Source organism: Protopterus annectens, chromosome 2.part1 (genome assembly GCF_019279795.1).
Source record: "Protopterus annectens isolate FY-2018-M chromosome 2.part1, PAN1.0, whole genome shotgun sequence".
Lineage (NCBI taxonomy): Eukaryota > Metazoa > Chordata > Ceratodontiformes > Protopteridae > Protopterus > Protopterus annectens.
The window spans coordinates 692,145,458-692,163,065 of record NC_056729.1 but is presented as its reverse complement, the minus strand read 5'-3'; the positions used below and the strand labels follow the sequence as shown (position 1 = coordinate 692,163,065).

General features: G+C 39.3%; 1 protein-coding gene across 1 annotated transcript in view; it reads right to left on the bottom strand.

The window, feature by feature from the left end:
* Nucleotides 1-9,313: 9,313 nt before the first annotated feature.
* Nucleotides 9,314-17,608, bottom strand: part of FGB (fibrinogen beta chain) — a 48,616-nt gene continuing 40,321 nt past the window's right edge. Inside the window, exons 6-8 of the mRNA XM_044062431.1 lie at nucleotides 15,130-15,252; nucleotides 11,990-12,275; nucleotides 9,314-9,665 (exon numbers count right to left, since the gene is read on the bottom strand). Coding sequence (XP_043918366.1) covers nucleotides 9,431-9,665; nucleotides 11,990-12,275; nucleotides 15,130-15,252 — 644 coding nt within the window. The 3' untranslated portion in view covers nucleotides 9,314-9,430. The remainder of the gene's footprint in view (nucleotides 9,666-11,989; nucleotides 12,276-15,129; nucleotides 15,253-17,608) is intronic.

Genomic DNA, 17,608 nt, shown 5'->3' with positions numbered 1-17,608 from the left:
AGGCCTGAATTCAGACATAGAAAAGTATTTATTGTATGCTGCCTTTCAACTCTCATTTCTTGTTTTGGCCATTCCAAAAGATAAACGCCTGCTTGATAATAAAAGACATTTTTAGAGTAAGCAAGTTTTGCAATACCCAGTTAGGTGATAATATACAATTTGCTAAGGTATCATTTGAACAAATAAGGTCACAGCAGTTGATACATTTCCATTAGTCCTTAGAGTTGTCATGTTGAGGTAGGGTGTTGCAGGGTGGCTGTAGTTCCTTGCACAAGGACTGTGGGGGATTTGACCGCCCCACATGAAACACTTGGTCTAGACTCAGATATTTCCTGTGACTTATTAAACTTAGATTATTGCTTTGCATTGTCATGTTGTGCATTTTCTTATACTTGACTGCACTGTACATTGTATGTTACTAAAAGTGCCACACATATTTAATTCTGTAACAACCACTTCTTACTGAACTTAATGCTAGAGCTACTACCAACAAGAAATGTCTAGATGTTTCTACACAAATCAAGCATTACAATAAAATATAAGTTAAAAAAAAAAAAAGATCATAGGAAGTCACTAGGCTATTGGCCCTGAGGCCTTTGCAAGCCTAGCCAAGAATTTAGCCCATGTTCCAAGTCAGCACTTGATGCCCTTGTCCAGCAGGGATGCAGGTGGAATCCCAGGGGTGTATTTTCTGTTCCCCATCCTGTTATCCAGGTTGTGCTCAAAAAGCATTAATGAGGTACTCTACTTGATGTGGAGCGGGAGTCTATTCCACAGAAGGGGGAGTCTCTGGGACACAAATCTGTCCCACTAACAAGTCCTATTGATATCATAGACCAGGTTGAGGTCGCACATGTGGGGGGTTTATATTAGAACATCAAATGTTTAATAGTTTGAATCACTAAAGGTCGACCTTTAATGATTGAACTATTTAAACATCGAATGTTCCTAAAAAATAATTCAAAAAAAGAAAAAGAAAAACCTAAAGGGTGTAGGCAGGGGGGCAAGCCCCCATGCACCCCCCACCCCCCACTACTTAAATATACCAACTCTGAGACCGCACTACATTGAAGTAAATGGAAATCTCCCCTTACGGAGATTTCCGTTTACACGTTCGATATTTTGAACATTCGCTATTGTCGTGTCGATAATATGAGATTCGATATTGTCGGCTTTCGACAATATAATATAGACCCACATGTGGGTTACTCGAGTGGAGCTTGACTTGCAGATATGCAACAGTCCCATCAACGCAGGGTCTGATATTGCTTTGTATGCCAGACAGAGGTCACCTCTGAGGAGACTGAATAGAAGGACAGGGCCTTTACCCTATCTGTGTAGGGTAGATGTTTGAGGCCCTGGATTCTCCTTGTGAGGAACCTCTGTAGTCTCTCCAGCTGCTGCATATGCTTTGTGAGGTACATGCCAAAAGGGGAGTTGTATTCAATGATGGGTCTTATAAGGGATGAATACAGGGTTGTTATGACCACATTGTCCCTGGATGACATACCCTTACTAATGAGGTGGGCCATGTAGAAAGCATACCATACAACTGAAGCAATAGGGTGGTCAAAAGTCAGTTTGCTATCAACCTGGGTGCCCAAGTCTCTCATGCCCGATTGCATGCTTAGGACCTTGTTATTAAAGTGATAATTTATAGGGATATCACTCTCCCAAAGGTGATGATGATGCATTTTCTGGCATTCAGTTAGAGGCCATGTTTCGGCACTAGTCATATGTTTGGGTGAGACCCTCATGGAGGATGTCCACATCACTAGGGGAACTGATGGCAGTGCCCAACTTACAGTCATCTGCAAACTTGGTCAGCCATAGCCCACTGGATTTGGCCTGCACCTCAAAAAAGTATATCCCAAACAACAAAGGCCCCATAACTGATCCCTGGGGCAGACCACTCATTACTGGTTGATTGCCTGAGGTGGCTTCCCCTATTTTGACTAGGTGGATTCTATCAGTGAGCTAGTTTGCTATCTATCTGGTAACATACAGATTGATGCCTAGTTGAGAGAGTTTATCTATTATACCCAAGTTGGGAATAGTATCAAAGGCCTTAGCCAGGTCAAGGTAGGCGGTGTGCATTGTCTTCCCCTCGTCCATAGCTTTGGTGACTGTCTCAAATTAGTCGACTAAATTTAGCAGGCATGACCTCCCCTTGACAAAACCAAACTGTGTGGGATCAAGTGTTTGGAGGTTGCCAATGTCCTTGTTAATGAGGTCCATGATAATCTGCTCCACAGCCTTGCAGATCAGCCTAGTTAGACTGATATATCTATGATTTCCTGGACTGGTGGACGCTCCCCCTTTATGCAAAAGAATGACAGTCGATATCCTCCACTTGGTTGGGATGAAGCCAGTACTCAGGCTTTGTATGAATATGGTGCCTAATGGTGCTGCAAGTTCCTGCCTGAGTTCATGTAGGATGCAGCCTGGAATGTTATCTGGATCATGGAGGCTGAATTTTTGGATGACTTGCTCCCTAGAGATAAGGGGGGGGGGGCAGGTGCTGGGGATGTCCTGATTTACTGATGGGGGGGAGAGGGGTGAAGTTTTCACTGAACCTATTTGCCAGCAGGTTGGCTATATCTATGGCATTTGTGTATGTGGTGTTCTTGACCACCAGTTCTGAGCAGATCTGAGTGCTTCCCTTGAGTTTGTGGACATATGCGAAGAAAGTCTTCTGATTATTTTTAGTAGATGTGGCCAGTTTGGACTCAAAGTTTGCTTTGGAGGATTTTACTAGTGCTCTTATTTGCTTGTTCAAACTAAGGCGAGATTGCTTCTAATTAGGCACCTGCTCCTTCTTGGTCTTGGACAGCAGTTTTTTCCTCTTATTATAGAGTTTATTTATTGCAGATGTCCACCAGACAGGTTTACTCTTCCTTGAGGAGGAAGATTTTGTCCTGTCGGGTATTTCTGATTCCATGCAGCTATATAAGTGCTTGTATAGTACTTTGGTGTAGGTTTGAGATATGTGCCAGTTCCTATGGCGGGGGAAGGAGCTGTGAAGCTGTTTATACCTTCCCTCAGGAGGTTGTAATCAGCTTTCAAGAAGTTTTTTGTCTGACCCTATCTAGGGGGTGGTTGAGGGAGATGATGACTTCAAAAGTGACTGGTTTGTGGTCAGAGATTACCAGGGAGGATGACACTGTAGGGATACTGCAGTGGTTACTCGTGTTGGTTAATACCAAGTCCAAGATACTTTCACCTCTTGTGGGGATGTCAACTAGCTGGTCCAAGGCTTTTGCATTGACAAAATCAAGGAATCTCTGGGCATTTGTGTTTTGGCATGAGTAGTTCTTCCAGTCTGTGGTTGGATAGTTAAAGTCACCCAGGATCAGGGTAAAAAGTTGAATCTTGATAGATTCGAAGAGGTCCAGATAGGTGGAATGGGCATCTTGCATCACGATTGGGGGCCTGTACCTAGCTATGATTTGAATAGGGGTCCTGTCAATGGTTAACTGCACCTGGAGTGTCTCGTGGTGTCATACTGTTTAACCAGCCTAGAGGTGTGTATGTCTTTTATATATATTGCAACTCCACCTCCTTTTGCTTTGCTACCCACCATATGGGGTCTGAATGTATGATAGGATGAGTAACCTGGTATGGTTGGGATGTTCTCTGCAGCTTTGAACCAGGTTTCTGTGCCTGCACAAATGTCAGCATCTTCCAGGGTTAAGAATGCTTGCAATGATTGCAGTTTCATACTTAGACTCCTAGCATTTAGCAGCATGACCTTTAATTTACGTTTTGATGGAATTTTCATATTGATACTTTTGACCTCATGGCTTTGCCTAAAAAGGCACTATGTGGGAGGCAAGAGCCTTTACCAGGAGCCTGAAGACCAAGGGAGACGGATGCAGGCCATCTCTGGCAAAGCATTGTGGTTTTTCAAGAATGTCTTCACAGGCTGTCAGGTACTGGATTCCCTTGGAATGACAGCAGAAACTAAGCCAATTGTTAAAGTCAATCATTTTCTGTTTGTATTAAGGCATCATTCTGGGTGACAGTAGAACTTTTAATAAAGAAAGCTTTTTATTGAGTTTCCCTAAAAAGTAAAAAATAAAGAGTGAACATTTTGCAAAAGAAATACAAGTTGATTTCAGAAAAGCATTTGAGGTTGTTTTGCTGATTCTGGTAATGAGGTACCAGAAGAAGTAGCAGGAATCAGCAAAACCAACCTTGAATGCTTTTCTGTGTTTCTTTTGCAAAGTTTTTTTCTTTATGTTTTGTTTTTCAGGATGACTCAATAAGAAAACATTATTTATTAAAAAATCTTTTTTTACTAATATTTTTGTATTTTACTTTATAATTTGAGAAAGCAGAAAAACCCGCAGATGAGATGTTTGGTGCTATTACTGCTGTCTTGCTAATTGCCTTCTTACCATCTGGACATTCTGTGAAAAATATGTACAGTTGGGAGGTAAAAAACAAGAACATACGTTAACGTACATTTTTTTCTGAATTTAAAAGAACTCTTCCAGTCAATAGTGTCATTGTTTATTACATGCAATCTACCACCTTTTCTCTAAAACTCACCAGTTTTAAGATGGATTTGGATAGTCAGAGTCTGAGCCAAAATGAGGGACAGTTGAGAGGCATGTTAGGAATAAGTATAAAATCCATTTATTTACTTTCATTCCACAAATGTGACACTTTTTCCATTTCCGCCAGATAAAGAATAGCACAGAACAGGTTTCAGAAGCGTCCAAAATGCTATTGGTTTATATTTAAATAACTTAGTAATATATTTCAGAAGAATTTTACTAACAGTTTTATGGCCTGTACAATATCTAGCAGCACCAACAAGGCTCAGATTCTGTCAGAAGATGAACATGTTAGTTTTGTACAGACTTGTCTTTCTTGGACAATATGCAATATATGATGCACCCACTATTGGCTGGTATTGACACTGCAGCCTTCGGTTCACTATCAGTGAAGTTGCCAATGGACAGAGGTAACTAAAATATCTGTCTCTATGTGTTTTCTTTTTCACTTTTTAGTTTGAGACAGTGGAAAAATGCCAAGGAGAAGATCGGCACTTTTCCGCTGTCTTGCTAATTGCCTGCTTACCATCTAGATATTCTGCAAAAATTTGTCCACTTGAGAGGTATGATACAAGAACTTACATTAACATGCATTTTTCTGAAATTAAAATGACTCTTCCAGTCAATAGTGTCATTGTTTATTACGTGTAATTCACCACCCTTATAGGGAAACCCGAGTGTGTGTGTGTGTGTGTGTGTGTGTGTGTGTGTGTGTGTGTGTGTGTGTGTGTGTGTGTGTGTGTGTGTGTGTGTGTGTGGAGAAAATGACGTAGCAATGCAAGAGAGTGTGATTGTGTGTGTGTGTGTGTGTGTGTGTGTGTGTGTGTGTGTGTGTGTGTGTGTGTGTGTGTGTGTGTGCGCGCGCATGTGTGTGGAGGAAATGACGTAGCAATGCAAGAGAGTGTGATTGTGTGTGTGTGTGTGTGTGTGTGTGTGTGTGTGTGTGTGTGTGTGTGTGTGTGTGTGTGTGTGTAAATGATGTAGGGAGATGCAATCAGGTTTTTATATAAGACCTCTCATAGTACAGTGCATGTGGATGATATGATGTAGAGAGATGCGAGTGTGTGTGTGTGTGTGTGTGTGTGTGTGTGTGTGTGTGTGTGTGTGTGTGTGTGTTTGTGTGTGCGTAGACCAGATATGGTAGAGTTCATCCCGGTCTGTCCCTCTGTGGTTCTGTCACTTCTTTGTGGGTGTGTCCCTCACTGATGAGAAGCTCTGCATTTCTTCTGCTGTCTTGCAAGAGCATGACAGAACCGCAGAGAGACAGAGCCACAAAACCAATTTCAATGAAACGCATTTTAATAATAATAAAATATATATTGAACTAAATTACTGGCATGTGGTAGGGAAAACCTAGAAGCAGGTGTAACAGTGGTTGCATCACTACAATACTTACTACAACATTCTGCTTCACAGGTTTGCAGGTGTTGCTTACTTCACATTCTTGACCAAATCTGCAGTAAGATTTCCTCTTCTAGTTCTTGTAGTTGGCTCAAAAGGTATTACACTTTGCCTTTGGTGTCAGAAAAATGAGGGTTCTATTCCCACTCCAGGTGACTGGATTTCTGACATTGCAGTGCAGCATTATGTGAGTGTTGCATTCTTGAGTGTGTTATCCTTGAGATGAGATATTTCCAGCTATTTGAGTTGGGGGTAGCTCAGGTGGATGTAAAAGATCCTATGGCATTTACCTATTACAACCGCGAAACCGCAATTGCGCGAATACGGAAACGTCTACACATATGGAGTCAACCGCGAAAACATAGAATGTCCTGAAGTGAGAAATTTGACATGTCGAATCATCATAGTTGACCCTTCTCCGATATAGCTCTCTTAAGGTAAGTGTGCAATAGTTACGGACCTTAGGGTTAGGGTGCGGGTTAAGGTAAGTGCATACATAGTAATATATGTAAGCTTTAGTTTAGGGTTAAAAGTAGGGTTTTGTTAAGTGTATGTATGTGGATTATTTATTTTGTTTGGGTATAGCTCCTTAACGTAGTTGTGCAATACTTACGGACCTTAGGGTTAGGGTGCGGGTTAAGGTAAGTGCATACATAGTACTATATATGAGCTTTAGTTTAGGGTTAGAAGTAGGGTTTCGTTAAGTGTATGTATGTGGATTATTTATTTTGTTTGTGTATGTAGTACGTAGCGGCCGGTGGGGTTGACCAACTATGCCGATTCGACATTTTGAATTTCACGGTTCAGTACATTCAGTGTTTTCGCGGTTCACTTAATATGTGTCGACATTTCCGTATTCGCATATGTGAGGTTTCGCGGTTTTGATATAGACCCCCTATGGCACCTACTGAAAATAATAGTGGAAATTCCTCGATGCCCTGGGCAAATTTCCCCTAGTAGTATAAATGCCACAGTGGGTCTTCCATGAAAAGAGGCCATTAGTCTAGTGGGACTAACTTTGTCAACAAAGAATAAATTAAATAAATAAATAAACTGCAGTGATAGTAATAATACTCATGTCAACAACAGTAGGAGCAAGAAGTGACAGCAACATTCAAAACTGCAGAAATACTACTAGTAGATATAGTAATATAAAGATAAGTAGTAACACCAGCTGTAACCGAATCAGCATAAAAAGCCTGATAAGCCTGGTATCACAAAAGTACAGATGTTGACACTGATCTCCAGGCATATGTGCTCAGACTTGTCAGTACCCACATTAAAATTTGTGACCAAGTGCATATAGCATCTGTTAGATATAGTTAGATTGTTACCACTGGCAGCAGTCCAATGATTTATACCATTATGACACAGAATACTACAGGTCTGTGCACTGGGAAACTCAAGAAAAATATGTTGCTTTTTGTGGGGTAGAGCAGGGAGTGGGCAGGTCTATAGAGGATATGATAGCCTGGCTCATCTGCAGAGTAGTTTGGAAATGTTAAAAACAAGAAAAAGAGACATTTTTAAGTTGTCAAGAACAGACATGGCAAAAGGGGCAAGATGTTTAGCACTGCATCTGTTTTTTTCTAAGATCCTTTACACTACCAACAATATAAATGTGAGCAGAAAAATAATTCAGTGTATGCATTATCTACTGAATGACAAATGTCACCCTCACATCTCCCTTTAAATATAGTGTCATACAGATTTTTTAAAGCTATTTACTCACTTTTGACAATGGCAAAGTAAGACTTTGCTGTAGTTACCAGAAATCCCCATGTGGCAGGGATATTGTTATGTACCATTACATTGTAGAAAATTTTCAAGGACACTAACACTGAAGATTGTTTTACAGAACTTAGAGGTTGCTGAATCATAGATGGGTAGCGGGGGTATTGCCTTAGCTTAGTTTTAAGTGATCTCAAAGTGAACAGATGTAGAGTCTTGGGGATGTGGTGGTGCAAAAGGGATTGAACTCCGCAAAAACACCATTTTAGTGTTTTTGTAAAAGTCAAGGTTAGTGACATGTGAAGTTTGTTCTGTAATGTTAGTGAATGTGAATTCTGCAATCAGTGTTCTGGCCCGAATCCTCGCAGGTATGGCGATAGACATTTGTGCTAGCATTATTTACTTATTTACATTAGTTAACTGGGTAGTGTCCGACTGGGCTAGTAGCCCATTTTCAGTGAAGACCCAGGGAGAAAATCTCCAGTACAGCGAATAAAAGAATGACAGCTATTATATACATAAAGTAAGAATGCATTTTAACAAATTCACATGAGCAGTACAATATAATGGAGTGAAAGAATATGAAAAGAATTCAGCAAGTTAACAGTATGTGCAGTTAGAAAGGCAGCAGTGTGCAAACTAATATACAAGGACCATTCAGACAATGTCAGTATGTGATCTGGATTGTTTGTCAGAGTGGGATGATAAACCCCTTGTTTATTAAAAAGAAAATTAAAGGTTATAATAAAAAGGTGTTAGTGAAGTAGAAAAAGGAAGTGGAATTACCCAGGAACTATACAGTTGCAGAGCCAGTGACTACTGAGATGCTCCTTTAAGACGTTTTTAAAAGGGGACAGATTTGGGTTAGTCTGGATGTGTTGAGGAAGAGAGTTCCAATCCTTAGCTATTTTGTAGGAGTAGAGGGAATCACCATAATAGTTGTGAGACTGGGTAACGTTTAGCATAAGTTTGTTGGATGATCTAAAGGTTCTACAGGTAGAGTTGGGTTATATTAGGTTTGAGAGAGCAGGGCAGTTGCAGGGGTTGTGAATGACTTTGTGAGCGAAAATAAGTTGGTTTTGTGATAAGAGATATGATATTTTTTTCTTCCTAAAATAGTTTCTAGAAGATACAATGCTAGCACTGAGCAACATATTTTGAGTGAAATACCATGCAGATTTAAAGACATGTGACCTACGGCCAGTGAATCTACTACAGGTGAAATCATTGAAATAGGTATGAAATACAAAGCCATTGATACAATACAAACTTGGCTGCTAGCTGTCTTAGTACCTGTGTTATTCTAACCTTGTATGAACAGCACTAAAAAAGGGTACTGCTGAAATACGAGTCAACAGAGTCTGAGAATTATAGCTCTGATAACTAAAGACAAAAAATTTGAACATAGACGTATGGGAGGAAAGGAGCTCTCCAACCCCAAACATAAACACTGCATAGCAAATGGATCCTGAGGAAGAGCATGCTTCTATAGATGACTGGCGGCATTATTGAAGCAGAGCTGCATAACCTTGGAAGCCACAGTTTTAAAAATGCAAGAAGATTAAAAAGAGCTATCTGTGAATGTGTTTGAAGTGCTATAAACTTCAGCAGACAAATTGTAACCTTATAATTATAATGAGTTTATTACAAAAAACGAAACAAAAAGTCACATGACAGGGTAAACTGCTTCTGTATTTTCTGCATTAATTTGTTTAGTTTTCCTTTTTAACAACATTTTATTTACTTTGCCCAAAGACTGCACGAATTTTCATAGATATTCTCTTCAAGGAATACCATGACCCCTTCAAGTTCATCCATACAACGCCATCATCTGTGCCGTGTAGTGTCATGTCCTTTGAGTATGCTCCACCCCAGTAATATCTTCCATTTGGATTGGCTGAATGACAACGGTTGTACCACCAGCCACCACCATCCTCTTTAGCACACTGTTTTTGTGGGTCTATTGAGAACCTAAGAAAAAAAAAAACAGGACGTTATTAATTGTGATACATATTTATTACCTCATATCGCAGCTTCTACACAACTTATAGAATGCAGGAATGCCTGTATATTCCTATAAACATTGGTCTATTCATAATGATTGTGAGTTTTATTGATGTGTGAGACAGGATTAGTAAAATCATCTAAGTTAAAGCATCACACATGTAATTCATTAGAAAAATAATTATGTTAAAAATGTCTTAATGAATAAAATCCAGTTGTTGTTAGCATTCTAAAGAAGGACAATAGGACGACTGTTTCTGCATGCATTTCAAATGAAAGCAAGACAACATGAGTAGGTTAAATGGTGTAAAACAATAACAAGGCAGTATGTGTTAGTTCGCAGTGGCAGCACTGAAAAACGTATTAGTTATAACAGCTTATCAACAGTGTGAATAGTTACAATACATTTAATAGTTAATTAATTGTTATATTACTTCAAGCATTCTACTCCTTAAACTGAAGAACATTTTAGCTTAAAAGATTTGTACAACAAAAATGCAAACAGAGTAGTATAAATCAAATAAGATTTAATATAATATGCTTAGTATTATTATTATTATTATTATTATTATTATTATTATTATTATTATTACTACTAATTATTATTGTAGTATTACTGGTGTTGTTGGACAGCATGTTTCATTTTAGTAAAACAGTCACACCAGTTACTTGGATTAATATTCTAGTACTGGCACAGCAGTGTAACATAAGGGGGTGCTGTGCTCCTGAATGTGTGTCCTTTAGATGAGTCATTAAATTGAAGTACCACCTGTTTAAGTTTTGGGTAACTCAGCTGGATGTAAAAGGGTCCCATGGCACTTATCGAAAAGACTAGAGGAGTTTCTTGCTCCTTGGTCATACTTCCCTAGTTGGTATGAATTCCACTTTGGATTGCCCCAGAAAACTGACTGTTGGCCCAGTAAGACTAATCTTGTTAGCATAACATAAATAAGTAGATAATTAAATATATACTTATATGCATGCATACATGCATAAATACACAAACAAATAAACAAATATCTGTAGTATTTATACCCAAATTAAAGCAAAAATCCTGTTGTGCCATATCTGTTATGGTAGACAAGGGGGTTAGATTATTATTTTATACTCAAAATTAAGTGACCAGGCTTACACACACACACACACACACACACACACACACACACACACACACACACACACACACACACTCACATATATATATATGGGATCCGCACTGATCCCCGAATGACAACATCACCGAATCACTATTGGCCGGGCATACTTATGCGAAAGTGCTTTTCACTGAAAGCACTTTTGCGTAAGTATGCCTGTTGCGGAGATCATACTATAGTGTGGATAAGGGAATATTCCCTTTTCCTCTCTGTAGTGCGATCTCGGAGTGAGAATATTAAAGTACGGGGAGTGTGGGGGGCACAGCCCCCACATGGTGGGTGCAGGGGGGCTTGCCCCCTGCATAAAAGTAGATTTATTGTTTTGTTTATTTAACACACTTTAACGAAAGCGCGTTTTTGGTGAAAGCGCTTTCATTAAAGTGTGTTCGATGATTGTGGATTCGGACTATTGAACTTTCGTTCAATAGTCCTAGATCCATATATATGTATATATATATATATATATATATATATATATATATATATATATATATATATATATATATATATATATATATAAAATATAGATATACATATCGCCACACTTACATACACACACACACACACACACACACACACACACACACATACACACACACACACACACACACACACACACACACACACACACACACACACACAGTCACATGCACACACACATACACATACATTTTATATGTAGCAAGTGTTTTATTGTCTGATCCATCCATCCATCCATTAAATAACTCCTTTTCCTGTTTTTTTGCACATGAGGTAGGGGTGTCACATCAACAGTAGCCATCATCTACAGCCAGTGGTCAAACCACCGAGTGGCTAGCCCTGTCACAGTTGTTCTTTTGAATACACGCACATGAACATTCACACACACCTATGGCTAGTTTACAGTGCCCAATCTCCCTGCTGCATATGCAATATATTTATGAATTGCAACTAATGTCCTGTTCTCATCAGTTGCCAGAATTTTTTATGCCAGTCCCCGAAAAGTAGTTGAATATTCTAATATAGCGGTAACTAATGGTTGCAAATAAACTCAGTGTAACCACATGAGGGTGAATTAGAATTTAACCCCTAAAACTACTAACAAGAAGGCAGAAAGGTTAGATTAAACTTGCATAATGGTAGAAATCCCTAACTTACCATCCATCATTATCTCTATCATAGGTGCTGAACATCATGTCGTTGTGAATTGTCATGGTGCGGTTCTCTCCAAACAACTGTGAAGCTCCATCTATTAGTGCATTGCCAGCAGTACCCCTGTAGCCAGACAATGACAGACGATAATTGCTTTGTTCATTCTGTATAGTAAACCGATTATAAATAGCTGTTGCCTTCTTTCCCTCCCAGTCTTCCATTTCGATCAACAGCTCAGTGGGTCCTAATTTAGTTAGCTGGCTGATTTTGTCATTTCCAAGCCAATATTCACCTAAAAATAATAAGCAGTCAGATATTAGTTTGCAATATATTACACAATTTCATGTGGAGTATACAATGAGATTTTTGTTTTTTTTTTATACTAGCAGCAATATAGCTGAGGTTTTCCAGAGGTCTGCTCTGCTGTATTTGTTTTATACAAAGAGCTAAACCAATTCATATTAATAATTAGGACTAACACAAAATAGAAAATGTGGTATTCATGATATGTCATGCATTTTTATAAAAGTAATAGAAAGCCTCCTGGAAGAAATGAAATATTGTTTATTAAGTTACAGTACAAGGTATATAACATTTTATTTAGTTAGCAGTTTAGCATGCCTTATTTCCCCTGAGAACCCCTGACTTAACTCAGTCCTGAGATCTCCACCACTTATCACTGCCATTTACTATTATTTAACACTTAACACAAACTACTCTGTTGTCATCCTGCCCATCATTCGTACAGCTGTCTTATGTTTATGATGCAAACTCAGAACATGGGGACATGCTCTATTAAAGTAGACAGGATGTCATTTCACATCTTGTATTTTTTGCATTATGTTTAAATGTGTAACTAATTAAGGTATACGTAACAAATAATGTCTCTAGAGTTATTATCCATTACTTGGGACCATTCTTTCAGAATATTTATGTATTTATATATCCATTTATTTATTTATTTATTTATTTATTTGCACTCTTTTGCTCGCGCTACCTGTAGACCATCAGCCTCCATCCAGCCAATTGATCCATTCATCCCCCATTACCTGGGTGAGGGTCATTTTGAAGGGCCCATCACTGAGACTGACAGCCTTATCATCTTCATGACCATCTGGCTTGTGGAGCCAGAGGGGGCATGCAATGGGCTATCTTCTCTGGTTGTCCTTCACTTGCACGAGGGATATTGTCAGCTAGTGCCTTCATTCTGAGCCCTCCCTTCAAGCACAGCAAACAGTTTTTCTGGTCTCCACAAGAGAAATTGCACTTCTCTGTCTGCTCCCTGACTGTGTGTTACCCTTCCCACCTCCCAGAAAAGGTGAGTAGGACATGCCCTTTCACTCCTCCTCCCCAGCCTGGATCTTCTGGTGCTGGGGATGTTAAATGACCCTCAATCAGCTGGGTTTCAGTAAGAGAATTTTCTTCAGAGCCACAGAGTCAGGCATTTTTTCACAGTATTAGCACTTTTGAAAGTCAACATAGCTAAAGTGATTTTTATGTGATAGATGCTTATAAGTACAATCATAAAAAAATCAATATTATCAATAAGCTGTCACAGTAGAAAGCAAATCCTCCTGCACACCCTCGCATGGAGGAACATACCTCCCATACCTCTAATACTTAATGTACTGACTATCTGAGGGAAAGGTGAAATCTCTGCAATATCGCAATCTTGATATTAAAAATGCAAAATCCTTGCACATTACTAATCACAAATGCTAATGTGATGATTCGAACTCTGGAACCCTTTCTAAAATACCTAAAAATGGATTACAAGTAGCTTTCATTCGATTTGCCTCTTAAGTGTCCATGGCCTGTGGCATTAAGAACAGCATCAGCATACATATCTCTGTAAGAGTGTTTCTACCAGTCGATAAGCCATGTTGGCAGTATGTGAGTAGCTCATTCTAATAAAAAAGTCCAACTGTTAGTGAATGATTGCTCCAGGGTTTTGCAGAAAAGGGGGTAAATCAAATAGGGTGAGAGTGAGCTTGGAGATGTGACACGGGGAAGAGGAGCAGCCCGGAACTCTAGCACAGGGAGAATTTAACAACATATGAGTGATTTACATACTGATCTCAAGTACAGTTTCAGAAAACATGAAAGTAAACTAATTCAGTACTGAGGGAGACATACAATAGACATTCAGTAATGATTACAATATTATAATGAGTTAATACATATTAAAATTATTATGAGAAGTATAACCATTTGGTAAGTGGTTGTAGTATGCAACTGTGAAGAATGCTAAGAGAGTAGAAAGTGGTGATATGTGTGTTTTTCAAGGCTGAAATGATAATTCTGCCATGATTCTTTACTAAAGATGATACATTTGAAGTGAAGGATTGCAAAAGGGTTAGGCGTTTAGTAATTTTGCCTCAAAGTGATTGATTCTTGGTTTGATTCTTGTCCCTGAAGCCCTCTTTGTGGGGCATGCATATTCTCTCTCTGGGTTTATGTTAGTTTTGTGAAAGTTTCCTCCTACATTATTACAAAGACAGGTTGGCAAGAGAACTGAGATAAATCATCCCTTTATGAGTGAGAGTTTATGCCCCACAATAAAACGGAGTCACATCTCTACCTGGTTCCTGTCTTACACCTGTTGCTTGCTAGGATAGGTTCTGACCCAATCTCCACAAACCTGAATTGCATATAGATGGATAGAATAATGGGTTCTGGGAAAATGTGAGAAAGAATCAGGCAAAGATTAACAAAGAGAGAGAAATAATACATATATATATATATATATATATATATATATATATTTTTTTTTTTTGTTTTTTTTTTTTTTGCAGAATGGCTTTCTAAAAAAATACATAGCTGAAGTGGAGTCCTGAGTAACAGTAGTGTTCACTCAGATTGTTTAGGGATTGTTGGTACACACAAGTCTTCACTAACCCTGGAGCATCAGCAAAAGTTGGGAACCACCAAACATCCCCAAGGATGGGCACTCCCATCCTCCCTGCCAACTTCACCAAGTCCCTGATCTGCTATTTAAACTCAGATCACATAAGCTGTAGTCAGGGATTTAACTCTAACTTTCTATGCCATGCATCCACCTAGTTTTACAAGGAAGTTAATCATTTTACAAGGAATAATGTTTTGTTCATTGGCACAGTTATAGAATAAGTTTATTTTAAGCTTACCTGGGACTTCACAGAACTTCTTGCTGCCAGGCAATGCAATATTTCCAAAACCAGATCTGTAATCATCCCATCTTCTGCCAAAGTCAATGCTGCCATCTTGTCTGTTCTGTATCGTTGTCCATCCTGTTGAGAAAATAAAGTCATCTGGTATTACCATTAATCTTTTCTGTCTTACATTTGTTCTGCTCATCTTTGGGTAACTTGTACTAAAAATATAAGGGCTAAAACCTTCATGAGAATACCTGGCTAGGCTTATAAATATTCTCACATAGCAACAGCCTAGTAAGTACCCATGAACCTATAAACATCAATTCCTTATTTAGGCCATTATCTCTCAGTCACATACTAAGAACTGCTAGCTATCTGCCTTTTAATGTGTATCATATATTAACCACCAGACACACGTGATATGTTTTATGTGATGCTAGCTTTAAACCTCTCTGTGGTTGTTTTGGAGAAACAATGCAATGATATGTTTCCTTCTGGACTTCAGTTAATCCCCTTTTTGATATATCTTTACTGGTACAAAAAAACAAGAAGTCAGAAATCCCTTGTAAAAGACTCCCATGTTAAATTGAAAAATATTGTGTGCCACCTGAAAGTTGATAGCAATCTCTCATTTGACAACCACGTGGCCAAAGTGGTTAGAAAAACATTTTATATAGCCCACCTAATCATGAAGGGATTCACATCTAGATCAGGGGAGGTCATCGTGCCTCTTTACTCATCCCTCATCAGGCCCATAATTGAATATAATGCCCCTTTTGGGAAGTACCTTACCAGACACCTGCAGCAACTGGAAAGACCCCAAAAGTACCTCACCAAGAGGATCAAAGAGCTCAAGCAGATGCCATATGCTGCCCGGTTAAAGAAACTCCAGCTCTACTCAGTGGCATACCGCCTGCTCAGAGGCGATCTGTGCCTGACGTATAAAGCCATGTCCAACCTGGAATTAATGGACATGCTGCACCTCAGAAAATCCAAATCCCATCGAGCTACGTGCTCCAGAGACTTGAACCTCAGCACTGAAATAAATAGGACATGCTGGAGGGACAGATTCAAAACCCAGAGGCTCCCTTCACTCTGGAATAAAATCCCAGTCCAGGTTAGGCAGAGTCCCTCACTGACTCTCTTCAAGAGGAATCTTGATGAGTGGATGGGAGATCGTAGGTTTACCCCGGGTATCACTTCTGTGTCACTGTTAGACAGAGGCACAGTATACTAACCTCGAAAAAGGGCATAGCAAAATTAATTTAAAATGGGTGGCGAAAGCCAAACACACTCTGGCTAGGCTTATAAATGCCCTAGGGCAGATAGCCTAGTATAAACCTATGAACCTATGAACCTGTATAGTCATTGTATATTTACTGAAAGAAGACATTAAATATCATTGACGGAAAGAGTCCTTGACAGTGGTGACCTGAAAATAGCATACAGAGTCTCAGATCCTTCTCCACTCTCTGAGGCCTGAAAACAACATAACTAACCACTGTCACTTTCATAAATAAAGCTGCAGTCTGTTTATTAGTAAAGCAATGAACAGATATATTAACTGACCCAACCCTTGGCTGTACATTTGAATGTCTTATTCCTTCCATTTACAGCCTTCCCACATTGATCAGATAAGTCATCTTTAATGTTGTTATAACTTTTGGATGCTACACTAAGCAGAATGAGACATGAGCATGGTTATAGGACTTTCAGACATCTCTTTTTCTCCTTATTTAAGTACCACATCCTCTCTCCAAAAGATCATACACCTTGTTATTTTTTCTCCTTATTTAAGTACCACATCCTCTCTCCAAAAGATCATACACCTTGTTATTTTTTTTTCTGCTAAGTGAATTAAGTTAAATATTCTGATGTTAAATGCCAACTGTTTACAGTAAAACTACCTCAGTATTCCTGCAGATTTGCCCCAATATTTATAATCAATACTGGCAGCACATGCCTTGAGAAGTATGTAAGAGTAACATGGGCACATGCCCATGAGAAGTATGTAAGAGTGGTACAGGATATGTACGAGGGTAGTGTGACAGTGGTGAGGTCTGCGGTGGGAGTGATGGATGCATTTAAGGTGGAGGTGGGGTTACATCAAGGATCAGCTCTGAGCCCTTTCTTATTTGTAATGGTGATGGACAGGTTGACAGACGAGATCAGACAAGAGTCCCCATGGACTATGATGTTTGCAGATGGCATTGTGATCTGCAGTGAGAGTAGGGAACAGGTGGAGGAGACCCTGGAGAGATGGAGATATGCTCTAGAGAGAAGAGGAATGAAGGTCAGCAGGAATAAGACAGAATATATGTGTGTGAATGAGAGGGAGGATAGAGGAATGGTGAGGATGCAAGGAGTAGAGGTGGCGAAGGTGGATGAGTTTAAATACTTGGGGTCAATAGTTCAGAGTAATGGTGAGTATGGAAGAGAAGTGAAGAAGAGAGTACAGGTGGGATGGAATGGGTGGAGAAAAGTGTCAGGA